The sequence below is a fragment of the Vanessa tameamea genome, chromosome 23, assembly GCF_037043105.1.
Source record: "Vanessa tameamea isolate UH-Manoa-2023 chromosome 23, ilVanTame1 primary haplotype, whole genome shotgun sequence".
In the NCBI taxonomy this organism is placed as follows: Eukaryota; Metazoa; Arthropoda; class Insecta; order Lepidoptera; family Nymphalidae; genus Vanessa; species Vanessa tameamea.
In genome coordinates, this window is record NC_087331.1 from 5,422,219 (window position 1) to 5,438,813 (window position 16,595).

The 16,595-nt window shown below is 32.1% G+C and overlaps 2 protein-coding genes across 2 annotated transcripts in view; one reads left to right on the plus strand and one right to left on the minus strand.

Annotated features, from left to right (window-relative positions):
- The window catches only part of LOC113401904 (UDP-glycosyltransferase UGT5-like), a 160,375-nt gene that overhangs the window by 111,233 nt on the left and 32,547 nt on the right, over window positions 1–16,595 (plus strand). The gene's annotated exons all lie outside the window — the stretch shown is intronic.
- On the minus strand, window positions 13,871–16,515 carry LOC113401903 (vitellin-degrading protease-like). Its single transcript, XM_026641981.2, has 5 exons — window positions 16,413–16,515; window positions 16,041–16,203; window positions 15,326–15,578; window positions 14,611–14,760; window positions 13,871–14,082 (listed from the first exon to the last, which is right to left on the minus strand). Exons 1-5 carry the CDS (start codon window positions 16,453–16,455, stop codon window positions 13,906–13,908), a joined length of 786 nt encoding a protein of 261 aa, XP_026497766.2. The 5' UTR covers window positions 16,456–16,515; the 3' UTR covers window positions 13,871–13,905.

Here is a 16,595-nt window from a genome sequence, read left to right on the forward strand (position 1 = left end):
CTGTACTCCTAAATTATTAAAATTCACGTACCTGTCCAAAAATGCAGACAGTTATTCTTTTTATCTAATCCATTCATGACCTTCATTAATTCACAGCTATATTATATACTGGATGATATTAATTTGTTTCATTTTTAGAGTTTCTTACTGACAATGAAATAACGACCAAGTCACTCTCATACTAGTCTGTTGGCTAGTTTTTACTCCCAAGCATCACAATTAAAATTCCAAGATTACTATTTTGATTTGGGTCTTTTTCATTATTGTGTGCCTATTGTCTATGTTATACCTATCTTCCTGGTTTGTGGCTTAGGATTTCTAAGCTGGTTTGAGTGATATTCGGGCAGCCTAACCATTGATTAGGTCTATAATAGATGGCCATTGTAAGGTTCCAGTCCAGAATCACCTTTGTAGTCACTGTCTGCGCCCTCTTCATCAGGTTCTACGCCAAGTCTCCACTGTCCTTAGAGGTAATATATTCACGTAGTTCTTCGTTTGACGTGTTGTTGCAACCATTACATAGCGTTAACTGACGTGCTGTTGGAGCTATTTCATCGCACCAATTATGAAGATGATCGTCTTGAATGTCCCTGTGCCTGAAATACTGTGAGTGTGTCGGATCTTCTTCCTTCTTCATCGTCTTCCGTCACCTTCTAGTAGATATTCCGTCACTGTCTGTTTCCATGTCAAGCAAATATTACTAGGCAGGATCTTGGGGATCGAAAAACCGCTGACTAATACGCAGGGATTTTATAATTTTACTAGATATGTAGATAAGTATATGCCTCCGTAGACTTTTTCGTATTTTTATAGTTTGTAATTGTTTTTTTTTTTATGATTCTTAGCTATAATCATTTACATTATAGAAACTTCTTACAGTCTATGACGCATCAGATTCTTAAATATTTTTTTTTTAATCAATTTTGTTATCATTTTCCTGTATAATGTTACATTTATAAAAATTATACATTTAAATATTAGTTAGGTATACTATACCAATGGATTTACTCATTAATAAAACGGTGAAAATTCATTTGATAGATTTAAACAGCTTGCATTATTTTTCTTCTTTATCTAGGATAAGATAATTGTTACTAACAAAATGGACATATAGTCTGAAATAAATGATTTATTATTATTATTTACGGGAAGCAACTTTGTTACATTTGAATACTCTAATCTGTGGTAGAGGGGTGTGGTGGAAAATTCCACCCAAAGGATGGACCTTTTCCCTTATTATATCGTATACTAAGTATCTTTATATGTTAACATTTAATTCAGTATTGTGTTATGACGATTCAAAAGTGCTTTCATGGGCTTAGTTGAAATATAAATTTTAAATTTGGTTTGAATTAGAAATATACAATATCAATTACTATTATTTTCTATACTAATAGTAAATACAAAAGTAGCTCTGTCTGTCTGTTACGATTCCAGGGCTAAACCAAAGATACGATTTTATGCAAATTTATACAAAGCAAGCTTTTAATCCCAACATACCTTAGGCTTAGCTCTTTTTTAATGCAAATTCATAGTAAGTTATTGATAAACATACAAAATACTTTTAAAATAAAGCTTTTAAACTTTTAAAACACCAATATTGAAGATTTTGCTACAAATAGAAAGCATTAGTGTCAAGGTTTTTTATTTGTGAGAATTACACTGTAATGGGTGTTAACTGGGAATGAAATGAAAATCAATAAATTCTATACTAATATTATAAATGTGAAAGTAACTCTGTCTGTCTATCCCTCTTTCACTACCAAACAAATAAACCGAATTTGATGAAGTTTGGTATGAAGCTTGAATTCCAAGGAAGGACATAGGCTACTTTTTTGCCTAATACCTGACGACCAACACGACCAGGCGAACAGGCGACAACTAGTATTATAATAATGAGTAAATTAATTTATATAGACAAGTAGCCAAGTAGATATTTAACAATAAACATAAAAATATAGAAATTTGAACCATAATATATGTATTTTTAATTATTTATTTTAACAAATTACAGCAAGGGAAATGAGTGGCAATTTATTATTGAAAAAAACAGAAGTACCTACGTTCGTGGGATTGCGCGAATTTTTGCGTTGCAGTCGCAGTCTCGTCACTACAACTAACACTGTATTGTAATAATTTAAATTTTAATATAATAAAAAACCGAAATGTTAAAATACTAGTAGTAACAGTACTAATAGATTCAGCTAGTTATTTATATTTGATTTTAAATGAACATGGTTATTTTTATTACTAACAGTATTTAAAACGGGATATTTACCATGTTTTTTATTTTTATTTGGTGGAGCTCGATATTTCGACATTATCTACGAATGTCTTGTTCACGAGCTCGAAATATCGAGCTCCACCAAATAAAAATAAAAAACATGGTAAATATCCCGTTTTAAATACTGTTATTTATATTTGATCGTGTTATTACATCTTATGATTAATTATCTGTATCTTTCAGACAGTTCAAAATATTTTACTAAAATTACCTAAAAAAAAAAAAATATATTACCTGATACATAATATTCATGACATCATGAAATAGTGGAAGGAAAGCTTGTCGCTAAGCACCATATAAGCATCCACTTAAACGTTATGTCGGAGAAGGAGGGGCCGGAGGGGGAGCATTAGGAGAGTACCTTCACTGTCTTGCTCCACCAAAGAAGACCAGGGAAAAGGCGTTGGCGCTATGTGCCCCTTCTCCCCTCGTCATAAGCGTTGTTGAGGCTAGGGAGTTCTCAGTGCCCCAGATACTCACTTTGGTATTGGAAGGAGATCAGTAGTACCGTTGGTTTTTATTTTGTCCAACGAAAAAAAATATAATAATAACATTTGAACCAATGAAAGCATAGAAGCTGTGTTTAATTTTTTTGCGTTAATATTTAAATGTTTAAGTTAAATATAATATGTTATAGATAGCTAATAAATATTTCAAATGCAGAACACAGCTTTGCATGAGGATAAAAAAATATCCCAAGGGAGTCTCGAAAATTGTATCCTCGTATGCAACGTTCTCGCGAATTCGGTACACGAAAACACAACAATAATTCCATGTCATATAAACCTGAACTATAGTGAAACATGTTTTTTGTAACATAAAAACATTCCCAGAAGATTTTCAAAATTAAACGTTAAAAATGCAAACGAACAAACGCGTACAATTTATATTTTTGTATTGTAACAGTTAACTTTCGGTGCATAAAAAAGGTATGCACAAAATATGTAACGTCCCATTTCTAAGATTATGTCTATTCTTATAAACAGATGTGTGGGATTTTTCCCCGCAGCTGTCTAGCACAAGTTAGTGGATACACATTTGGCTGAATTTCTATCAGCATATGCAAGTTTCCATATGTTGTTTGAGATGAATTATAAACACACATTTAGAAAATTGTAGCTCAGTAGACTTTGCGAGATTTTGAACCTACTATCTTCGGTTAAGAGCCATTCTTCCATCTGAGCCACCGTTGCCTCTTTTGTATAAGCAAAAATTTTTTGTCATTATATTATCGCTTTACTTTTGTTTCGACTAAGAATATAATATTACTAAATCAACAGTTTTTATTTTTATTTTAGTATAACATACTTCAATGAAAACGTTGAGTGTACTCACTGACGCTTCTCGCTTTCGAATATTTTACTGACTATAAATCCGCTCCACACCTTTTATTGTTTACTGAAGTTGTTAACAATCTATGCAATTTTAAATGAATTTCATTTTTAAATTCACAACTTCAGTATTATAGAAGTTCGCGTCATTTTTAGTCTCCACATGTTGTAGACATATATATGCATATGAAAAACATTAAACATTATTTTCTACGCTGCTGAGCACGAGATAAATTATAAAAATAAATTAAGCTACTGAAAATTCGACGATTTAGGGTTAAGATTAACGTGATCTAAATACTAGCATATTTCAACTCAAACATATCTGTCTCTCTATTTAAAATAAAAAAATCTAAAATTTTAAAAGAAAATTATTCAATAACCCGATAGATACGATCGTTACAAATAGCCTTTAAATTAATTACAGTAGGTAAATGAATATTGTAATTGCTTATTCGATTAATAAATTTTGAACCCTTGTTTCATAACCGACCAAAATTTGACGATCTTTGGATTATATTTGATTAAACGTTGATTAATATGAGATTCTTGTTCTTGTTACGGTCCCCTTTAAATGATTTATTGTATTAATATGATATATTAACAAGATTAGCTTCATATTTATAGTAATTTGAAATCAAATAAGACAAGTTTTAGATACCCTATGTTTTACCCCTGATAACGCATGTGTCAGATTTTATGATTATTAGTTGCTTAACTGATAACTCCTAAGCTAGACGTGAAAGGGTAACAAACGAACAAACAAGCATTCATAATACACGGAGGTTTATTATTTGGACAACAAAATATAATAATAGTATTGTTGAACGAAGACTGAGTGACGTGGCCGGGGAAGTGACGTCACCGGACAGACGACGTGGCATGGGAAAATATATGACATGCGGGCGGCGAGGCGGCCGTCTTCAGTTGACATAATTATAAAATTGAGTAGTCTTCGAATTCTTAGAATTCGTTAATGTTTTTGTCATATTCTAGAATATGATTATAACTTTTGTTAACTTGTGTATATTTTTTCAATATTTTGGTGAATGGTAGATTATAATAGTTTTATTTTTATGGAATGGTTTCTCTGAAACAAATGCGCCTGTCAAGGTATATTAATTAGACAGTCCCAAAGAACAATTGTCTAATTCTGAAAAGACTTGATTGACTAGGACAGCTAGCTAACGACCAACAAACGATTGTTTTATATTTTTAGTGCAGGCGCATGTGTAAAATACGTTTACTAGATTTGAAACGACGATCGTCGAATGAAATCAGATGAGAATAGCAATCAGCTTCAATGGTAACGAAATAAAAAAGGAAAATATTACGAACTGACCCTAAAGTGAGTTTGACATCGTTTTGGATCAGTCTTTATGGTATTACATTTATTTGTTCAAAGTTTCTACATAATATTTAAATAAATGTGTAAACTCCATTGTCATGCGGGTCACGGCTTAACGGAATTATCACTCTCATTTTGTTGAGGCCAATTTCTGTCAGCGCCTCGAAGAGAATGTTTAAGTGTAGCTCACTGTGGAGCTATTAAATAGGCGATTTTATAAAATGCGAGTGAGTCTCACAGTCTTCGCAGATGATCTGTAACATTTTGGTGGTAGGGCTTTGTGCAAGCCCGCCAAACAGCAATATTCAGTATTGCTGTGTTTCTTTGAAGAGTCATCTTAGTTCCTAAGGTTGGTGGCGCATTGGTAATCTAAGGACTAGTTAATATCTCTTACAGTTTTAATGGGCGGTGACCACTTATCATCAGGTAGCCCATTTGCTCGTCCTATACCATAAAAAAAAGATCTGACATCTCACCTTATTAAAAAGCAACATTAACATTATATTCACTCGGAAACCTTACTAACCTATGGAACGGCACGGCGCACTCATTAGTTAAATCGAATCCCGGCTTTGTTACACACTTCCGTTCCTTTTCACGAAGTTACTCCGACTGTTTTTAACAATGGCAATTTAAATTGATGACATAGTGTAAGACTCTTCTAAAGTTACTTGCAATCGCTAATATATAAGTGTTGGAGCTTGATGAGCTCTGAAATGCATAAAATACAGCATGAATGTGTAAGTTATTTAACGTCGTGATTGGTTTTCGCTATAGCAATATAATAGTTTCCGTACATAGGCAGAAGTGTCATTTAAATATTTTTATAAAGCATTATAACACCGAATTTAGAAGGATTTGGCAGACTTATAATATGACAGATCGCCTGACTAACTCTTTTTGAAAAAAAAAATACTGTGTGATCTATCCCGTCATATTAATTGATTGAATTATTGTGTTGTTTAATGTTTCTTATGGATAGTTTTAGTTGATGTATTCAAAAAATAGTTTTGACATTTCGGTCAAATTGTATGACATCCGAGGATAAGGGATATATATATATATATATTTTTTTAATATAAAGTACTTTGGCGGTTAGGCAAATAATCCACTCGATAATACTTGATCACTACTGTCCATAAATATTAATGCTTTAAGAAATATTCACCATTCCTTACATCGCCGTCAACCTCGAAAATTATGGTGTTATGTCCCTTGTTTGATTATACTCGCTTTCACTCTTCAGACTACAACACAACATCACTAAGTATTACTATTTGGCGGTATTTATAAAATGATAAGATACATACATACATAATTTGTGTTTATAATTCATCTCGTGCTCGGCGGTGAAGGAAAACATCGTGAGGAAACCTGCATGTGTCTAATTTCAACGAAATTCTGCCACATGTGTATTCCACCAACCCGCATTGGAGCAGTGTGGTGGAATATGCTCCATACCTTCTCCTCAACGGGAGAGGAGGCCTTAGCCCAGCAGTGGGAAATTTACAGGCTGATTATGTTATGTTTTATGTTATGTAAGATACATAGCGAGTTTGTGAAAATTCGTAAGTCTGGTTTTGTGGCTCCATGTCAAAAGCAAATTGTAAATCTCCTCATTTTACACGGAAGGCACGGTAAGGTGAAACCGAAATTGTTTCACAAATTATTTACTTCAGCTGTACAAAATTTCGTTGTCTCTTTTCATGACAACGTTGTGTATAAACTTATTAAACATACAAGATTCTTAGTACTAAGTCTTGTTGCTATATTTAATAATGTTCTTAAACATATTATATATTATTATTATAATCTAAGCTAGAACTTTTTCCTTTTGAAGAGCTAAATCCTTGGAGGCCTTTCCCGGGTGGACGTTAATGCAGTTACTTTGCTTTACATAATTTTTAATAAAAAAAATGTATTGTTCCTACCAAAACTTACACAGTTTTTCAAACAACTTACTCAAGCCACAGTGGACGGGTGCGTGTTTAAATATTCTCAATCGTGTTGTTTATTTATAAAATGAATTCGTATGAAATGAAAATGAGGATATTTTTCAAGCTTTTCAAGAGTAACAGTGTGTTCATTAGTACCAATTTTAATTCTTAGCTTTTTCCATTTTTTCATATCATAATCAAATTATATAACAACAATCTTATACAGGATTACACATTGTTCTGAAGGTTTTTTTTGGATTTAACGAAAAACTACTGATTCATATTATCTCCAATGATAAAATGTTATGTATAATGTAAAAAAATACTATGTTAAGAAGGATGAATTACGAATTACAAGCGCTTATATATTATAAAAATCTACTTGAATAAAGAATATTTTATTTTGATTTTACAACTTACTTCAACATAGCATGACTTCTTATAGAAAAACCTTTTTTTTCTCAATTCAAAAACGCGTTACGCGTTTCCCCCACATGAAGTGGGGATGCCTAGTGCGCCCTAGTACACCAGAATACGCACTAAAAAACCAGGGGTTCCCTCTCCGTCATTTTGGCGGGCGCCACAGGATCGCTTTCGCATGACGCCCTGACGGTCGGCTAGCCTCTTATAGAAAAACCTAAACTAAAAATATATTTGTTTTACAGAATTCATTATACATCTACTAAGACGTCATTAAAATTTCTTCGTTATAAGTTACCTTAATAACTTTTAAAGTATATGATCAGTATGTATAAGATATTAATAAAAAAAAAACAGTAAAATGTTTGACCGTTGTGTAGAATCCTTCTTACTAACATAGAGTGCCAATATAATCTCCTCACGTCTATATCTGTGCCAATTCTTTTTTTAAGTGTAAGCTCAATGGCCAAAATATTTAATTTCATTTTAAATATATATAGCATGCAATGCAGCATTCGATTTTATCTTAATCAAATCTGTAAGAGCACGAACTCGGTTTCCAACACCCTATTCTGAGCACATTTACTGTAAGCCTTGATCGTAACATAATTACATTTTATAACATTTATTTAGTATACAACTAACTTTATTGACTACATACCATATTTTACTCCTGAAGTATAAAGTTATTAAAATAATATTATTATTACAAATGACAAAAGACCGACTGAAAAGAAAAATTACTGGCAAAATATTCCAGATGTTATCCTGCCTTTGTATACGTCAATTGTCAATGGTGATCGATTGAATCCTATAAAAGTTGAGCAGCATTGAAACCTAGCGACGAATTATAATGAATGAGATGTTATTAAAATTCCATGAAAATCTATGCAATAGATGTGCCAATTCCCCCGATGATTGGTCAAACGGTGAAGTACTAAGACTCGAAGAAAATATCAGGTTTATACTCTTTGAATTTTGATGTTTGGTCTCAAAAATTTGTCTAAAAGTTATCGAAACTTTAGTGATAATATCTGGTGATGCAATTCATGTAATTTTGTAATTTCCCTACATATGAGTATCCTAACTAATAACATAAATACAAAAGGAAGTATTTCTATTTCATTGTCTCCCACCCCCTCCCCCCCCTATACACAGGCAAAGCAACCTACCATTAGTCTAATATTATAGTTAATATTAGGACTACTAGCAGTCTAATTTAAGAACGTCAATAAACCTTGAAATCTAAACACAATAAAGTTGAGACAGACTCGCGGACAAACAATTGCTTTCCTGTATTTGTAAATTGCAGTGTAATAAAAGTGAATAAAGAGCCGAGATGACCCAGTGGTTAGAACGCGTGTATCTTAACCGATGATTGCGGGTTCAAGCCCAGGCAAGCACCACTGAATTTTCATGTGCTTAATTTGTGTTTATAATTCATCTCGTGCTCGGCGAAACACTAACAAAATTCTGCCACATGTTTATCCACCAACCTTTTGCATTGGAGCAGCGTGGTGGAATTTGCTCCAAACCTTATTCTCAAAAGGAGAGGAGGCCTTAGCCCAGCAGTCGGAAATTTACAGGCTATTAATGTTAATTTAAAAAATTGAAAGAATAGTAGCAATATATCTACTGAACCGTAATCTAGATAATTGCTATAAAAAAAATAATACAAATAATCAATGTTTATTTTGTAACTACCAAAATAGCGTACGTTATACAATAAATCGACAAACATACATTCTGTAAAGAATGGTATATATGGTCAGGAAACAGACTGTAGCTACAATTGTGTGAACTCGCCTTTCAATATCGGCCGATATGACGATATATCAGGTCTCTTAGCTTCACGAAATTATTGGTTGGTAATTCTGTTTTTGACTCAAGTTTACACGCAGTATGAGGCAGTTAAATTACAATTCTGTTAAAGCCAATTGTGAAATAAAATACAAATATATTAAGAAATGCTATGAGACAAATTTAAAATCACCGCTAAAGTCATTAAAGTACTATGAAAATTAAAAATTCATAATTTAACGTAGATTTAAAATATCTCTCGTATTAAAAGACAAATTACGTATCCGTCTGATATTCTCTGCATACATACAAATTGTACTTAAATATGTAGTATTAGTAAACTTGAAAGTATTTAGAACCAAATTGGTTTACTTGGTGGCAGGACTTCGTGCGAACTCATGTGGGTAGATACCACCCAAAGGTATACCCAACATATTTTACCACCAAACAGTCCTAATTAAAGGCTCCAGTGAAACGTTAAAATTTCTTACGGCCCATTGGTGCCATCTGTCCAGGGCGGTAGACTACCAAGTACTGTCTGATAGCCTATTTGCCGATCCAGATATATTATAATAAAGGGGAGACATAAACATAAACTTTAGTGAAATTACAATATGTATGTTTGTACAGCAATTATACAAATAATCTTCCCTTTTTCAAGTACGATAAAACTCGAGCCGATCACAAATAAATCTTGGCACGGTCTTCATTGAAAGATACTTCATCAAAGTGTTCTAATGAGTCAGGAAATCAATTCCGACTTCAATTTTATAATTTCAAGGCATAAAGTCTTGAAGAGTATTTGGATTGCGTATCATTAAAATCTTTGTTGAGTTTACAAAGTTTTTTCGCAACTAAGTTTCGTCGTTTCAAATGTTTTTTTGAGAGTCTTATAAAATCATAAACAAAATTAGCATTGAAAATGTTCAGAATCTTTATACATATAACAAGACATAAAATTGACTTTCAAGTATTTTGAATAATTGTGCAAAAAGGCAAAGATAATATTTTGTTAATAACTTCTCTTAAAGACGATAAAAATAATCATCATTTTGAATAAAGTTAATAAACTCCATGTTTATTTTTTTATCAGATTTATACTTAAATACTTTTACATATCTGTCTTATTGATTTAATGGCTAACTTGAAAATCTGCTGACCTTGAATTCTTGGAGACTTATAATATTGTTCTGCCAAGATATTCCTTTTAGCAGCTCGGAGTCTAGTAGTTGAAAGTTACACGCACGTGATTCGGAAATCACGTAAAGCGGTTGGTAATTACTGACTGTCACAGAATCGTGTCCGGCGTAGTTTTTTTTTGGGTGGGTTATTATTTAAAGAGTCTACTGTTTCAACAATGGCCGTTGTGGTCCAAAACGATCAGGAGAGCAGCATTATCATCATCCTTCAAATATATATTATTATATAATATAAGCAAAACATTTAATCTCAATCAGTTCAAATTTGAATTGTATTTTTAATAACCATATATTTTTTTAGAAGTGAAGGCGATTTTTTTTGTAAAATTATAAAAGGTTTACAGATAATAATAGAATATCTGATGCTACGTCGTGACCTTTTCCCATAGCCTGACAGACGTTGTAAGAAGTATAAGACACTTGTAATATTGTTGTTTGTCACTATGTGGTACCTTTTTTATAATATATGTATGTATAAAAAACTTTCTAAAAACACTAGCGCTTCAAATCAGAACAAAGAATTTAGGGCATAATTGTTTTGCGGTAGAACGATTGTTAAATACCACATGAAGGGTTATCACTTGCTTAAGTAGTCTCCAATAATATGTAAAATACAATTACTTTTTGGTGAATAACCCTAACAGTTCTAAACGTACGAAGTTTAAAGGCCAATTGTCAGCAATCTGCAACCACCTACAATTGCAGTTTGATTTCAGTGAGGCAGTCAAACGATCTGTGGCGACTTGTACCGTAAATAAAGATTAGAGTCACCCATTCCACCCAAAATATCCCCGATCGTGTGGCTAGTAAACGAGCGGAACAATAGCTTCATTTTATTAGTTTATACATGTTTTTGATTATTTTACCATTTTTAAATTATTCTAATCCATCTCCATTTCGATTTGTATTTATATTTATTTGAATTTAGAACGTATATATGTACATATATTTTGTGGACATCTTTAAACACATTTTTGTAATTTGTATTTTATTTGTAAGTTGTATTTCAATTGTGATGAACATATTAAGCATCGTTGACGAATTGTCAATTCAACTTTTATATTAAAAGAACTGATTACATTGAGAATTAAAATAAGTGCATATAAATTAAAACTACTAATGGCTACAAATCCTGACGGCATAGAAAGTTCGTGGTGGCATTAAATTAGCCAACCTTCCTATCATTAGTAGAGATAATAAGACGTGTGAGTTATTACTATATAATAATATATATATTCATATTTTTATATTACTTTATGTTAAGTCTCTCAATTTTAATGACACATAATTATTGGGAATAAGAGATGAATTTAATGTGACTAAAAAGGGTGTTAAGTAAAGCCGGAAAAGCTGGCCAGATTTGATAAATAATGTTTTTGGTGTAAATAACTATTTTCTATTATCTCTTTATTTATCCTCATATTATATGAGGATAAATAAAGAGAGGAAAACCATTGAAAAGAAAGCACAGATTATACGAACAAAGATGTAGGTAAGATTGCTGTGAATGTGGCTGTGACAACTGACTAGGAAGAATAGAACAATAACTCAGGAAAAGAAAAAACTACGTTGATCCTTAATGAGTTTGAAAATGATAATGTTCTATATTTAAAAATTCATTCCGTAATTTTTCAACTAAAACTAATTTAGTGGACACACAGACAGACCGACAATGTGCTTTGCCTGTTATCATCGGTCAGTTCAGTCGTTAAGCTTTAATAAGAGACGATAAATATGCCGAAACGACCTTGCAGCGGAGCCGCACGAGTGTAAACGTCTACAAATTACTTTCGGTATTTAGTTTCTTATCGACTATTTTGCTTTGTATACGGTAGTTTGGACTTTCTTTAATATAAAGTTTGTTAGTTCTATAACTTACGCAATATCATGGTGGTTATTTGTCGGCTTAAATTAATATTGTATCTACAGTACGAGATTCAAATCCTTCGGATATTTTAGATATGTACCATCGGAAAAGTGTCACTGGGTTTCCATGTCAAATCGGCACTGACGTTTTTTTTGACGTCAAATATTCAATCAAGTTATCAATCAAACGATGAAATGATTTATAAGGTATTATATAATTACATTTACAATGATAATTACTCAGATATGCGAATGTTACATCGATCAGTCTGGAATTGTTTTAGTCAACAATCATAAAATTTGTTAAGCCCAAGATATTTGCGTCGATCAATCACGCAATCAAAATCACCTCACAATATTCTAATTACATTTTGTATAATTCAAAACAAATAGAAGAATCATTTATTATTACAATATTTACATGTTCGAGATCAAAATTATAAAAGTTAATAAATAAAATTACATCATACCTGTCTTTATATGAAATTACTATTTATTTTATCTCATCCATCGCAATTTCCCAAATATTTCGAACTTGACAGGAAAAGCTCATTATTTAACATGCCTACATCCTAAATTATAGGTATAGGCGACTTTGAATTTTAAGACCTTAGGATAAAAGTCAATTTACCCTGTTATAGTTTACTGTAGGTCCATGATTGATGAACTCAGATCGCGATTAAAAAAAAAGTTATTTGAATAAATGCCTTTGAAATCTAATGTCATTCAGTTCAACATTTTATAATTTATCTTGTTCACGGAGCGTCCGTGGCGTGAAAATAATTTAAAAATATATTCTTCGTTTTATTTAATTTAAGTGGTGTTGATAAAGAAAAAAAAGTCTTTAACAACTACTAAATAGTAAAGTCAATAAAGTCAAAGTCAAAAATCTTTATTCAATATAGAAGTGTTTACACTTGCTTATTGATTGTCAAAAATCTACCACCGGTTCGGGATTTAGCACCTCGGACCTGAGAAGAACCGGCGAAAGAAACTCAGCGGGATATATATTTTTTTTTTTTAGCCATTATTATTATTATGGTTCACTCAATATTTGAACCAGATTACAGTATACATTACAGGCTACATTGCGTTAGAACAATTAGTAAGATCACCGACCAGACAGATTTAAAATACGAATAACCTCTACCATTATTAAAACCATCACCTTGTTTTTACTAAACAATATGCACATTTCTCTTTGTTAGATAGATATGATTTAACGCTAAATGATTCATTGGATCAATATAGCAAGTATTTGTATTACATTGTTAATAATATTCGAATGCCTTTATTCTAACTTTCAAAGACATTATAATATTAACAGCCTGTAAACTTTCCCACTGCTGGGCTAAGGCCTCCTCTCCGTTTGAGTAGAAGGTTAGGTTAAGCATATTTCACCACGCTGTTGCAATTTTCGTGGATTCACATAAATTGAACTTTGATACATGCAGGTTTCCTCACGATGCTTTCCTTGACCGCCCATCACTAATTCAGTGGTGCTTGCCTGGGTTTGAACCCGCAATCATCGGTTAAGATGTACGCGTTCCAACCACTGGTCCATCTCGACTAGATAATATAAGACATTAAAAAACTTATAATTCAGAATAAAACTGTGAAGGTATTAATTAAAAACGTCAAACGATAAAATTATTTGTTTATTTATTAAAAAAATAAAAATATATACAATCATTGCCAGATAAATCGCATTCGAAAATATTTAAAGAGTTCGGAAAATGTGTTTCATTCTTAAAAGCATTGCTTGGTCGTCAATCCAGTCTCTGAGAGCTGCTACATTAGCGTAGACGCCAGGGTAATTGGGCCGTGCACACCCTAAGCCCCAGGAGACGATACCGGCGAGTTTTCCATTATGTACCAGAGGACCTCCACTGTCACCCTAAATCACACAAATTAAACTTATACTTATACATGCATATTTTTTAATACATTTTCCTGGAAGCTTCTATTTTATCTTTAAAATATTTTACCAAAACTATTCAATGTTTTAAATGAAATTTAAATGACACGTCGCGCCATTTTTAATAGAACTGTTGTTAATATTTAATCTGAGATCTTCTAAACTCTTCGATTTGCATTTTTTTTTTTATAATTTTCCGTAATATTGGAATAGAACAACTTTGTCGATAAATTAGAAATCAGGTGATGTTTTAAACGATTCTTTTATAATTTTCAATCCAAATTCCACATTAAGGAACGCGCTATTTCATAAGTCAATTATGACCGCTTTTGTTTCATCAGTAAAATGAGTCTTTAATTTTAAGCAACAATCTTTATCAATATCACACAACATTTTTACTTCACTATGAGTAGTGATTCTTATTGATGGAAAACCAGTTAGATCATTTAAATATACTTTTCAATTTACCTATTGAAGTTCTAAATCCATTATTAAAACATTAATTACCTGGCAGGCATCCTTTCCACCTTCTGGATTACCAGCGCAGATCATCCTGGGTGTGATGTTATAAAGTGGTGCGTACGCTTTTTTACAGATATCTTCGTTCACTTTTGGGACCAGTACCATTTGTAACGTCCTTGGTAGACCACCGCCTTCCTAAAATGTATCATCAAATGTATCATATATATTTTTTTTGTAATTATTATTCGACTACGTTTACGTGTGTCTAAGCTCCCGTGCTAAATATCCTGATCGAGTGGTCGCCCTTGCTAAGTGAAATAATAACAAACTAACACATTTTTGTTATTATTTTTTCAATTAACAGAATACAAATAAAAACATGTATTCTTTACATGCAGGCAGACAGGGGCCAATGGGTCACCTAATGATAAATGGTCACCACTACCCAAAAGACCTAGACACCGTAAGAAATTCTAATCATTACTTATATCAATAATGCCCCACTAGCTTTGGAAACTGAAATGTCCTTTGGATTCCTCTGGATTCCTTTGGACTCCTTATTGGATAGCCCTATGAAGATTTATCCATTGTAGGCAATTCTAGGGCAAACCGATTTTTCAATTTGGAATTTTTATTTGACAACATTATTTCATAATTTAAGTAATTTATTTAATCAGATGCTTGAGCGAAAATAAAATCATATAAGAAATTTATTTTTAGAAGGATTACTACTTAATTTATTATACACAATTGTACTCACTCTAAGATTACCCCATCCAGTGACAACGGTAAAATCACCGTCATTGATTTCGTCGCCATTGTCAAACATCTCAATGGGAGCGATACGTTTGCTTAATTCAAGAGGCTTAGATAACCAAATAATTGCCACATCACTATCCATTTTGCTGTAAGTGAATGCTGGATTCCATACGAAGTCACCGACAGGATACATTTTGCCACCGTACACACTAGATGATGAACCAGCGCGAACTTGTAAGTTAATTGGAGATGAACTGAAAAAATAAATAAATAAATGCCGGACAAGCTTATGTGTGAATATTATTCGACAGGCATATTACGACGCGGCGAAGGGTGTCATTAAATATTCAAGGCAAATAACATCTTAAATCTCATGTTTGGCTTTGGGTTGAAGTTACTTGAAGTGATTTGTACTTCTTGCAGTTCCAGTAACTTTATGTAAAAGTGACGTACCGTCATGTACTACGATAAGCTTCCTAAACGAAATTGTATAAAATTAATTGTTAGTTTGTCGAAGCTATAAAATTGCAATTTTACGATCTAGAGAATGGATCGATACAGTTTTAATTATAATATAAACTATCTGATGAAATTGGTTTGCGATTGATATTCGCCGCAAAGCGCATTTAGTACTGATCAAAATTAAATAATATTTGAAAGGTGTTTGAAAATTTTTGTAATAACTTTTTTTTTTTAGTTATAAATTTAATCCTTACCCGATCAAACAATGCGCTGCTGTTAATATTAGATCGTTTCCAATGATTGAACCACCACAAGAATGTCTTCCTCTGTTTAAAATTGAAACTTGGTAGGGAGCCATTGTTATGTCGACATCCTTCCCTCCAACGATTCTCGTATCTTCCGGCAATGGTATTGACACTAAATAATTGAATTTCAAAACATTAGATTACATATTCCAAATTTAAAATGTTAAAAAAATATTTCACATCGTAAATACTGTTTTGCTTAACATAAAATCCAAAAATAAAATTTTGTAAAACAAATAAATTCTTGTTTAAATTAAAAGCATTTGATTATATCTGTATAATTCGAAATTCAATTTTTTTGAATATATATATGAACCTTACCGGCATAGCCGATGTATATGATAAATATAAAATATTTAAACATTATGCGTTACAATATACACTGGCCCATAGTTCCATTCAGGAATCATCATTTATACCTGAGAGTTACAAAAGAAAAATTATTGGGTCAACACAATTATCAAATGTCTGATAATGATGGACCTTCACACCAATTCAAAGATA

Bases quoted from the DNA above. Each gene is read 5' to 3' on its own strand.
- LOC113401903 (XM_026641981.2), bottom strand. From the start codon at position 16,455: ATGTTTAAATATTTTATATTTATCATATACATCGGCTATGCCG. The intron at 14,761-15,325 runs GTGAGTACAATT...GATACATTTTAG, and splicing joins CTGGATGGGGTAATCTTAGA to GAAGGCGGTGGTCTACCAAG. The intron at 14,083-14,610 runs GTAATTAATGTT...TGTGTGATTTAG, and splicing joins GTGGAAAGGATGCCTGCCAG to GGTGACAGTGGAGGTCCTCT.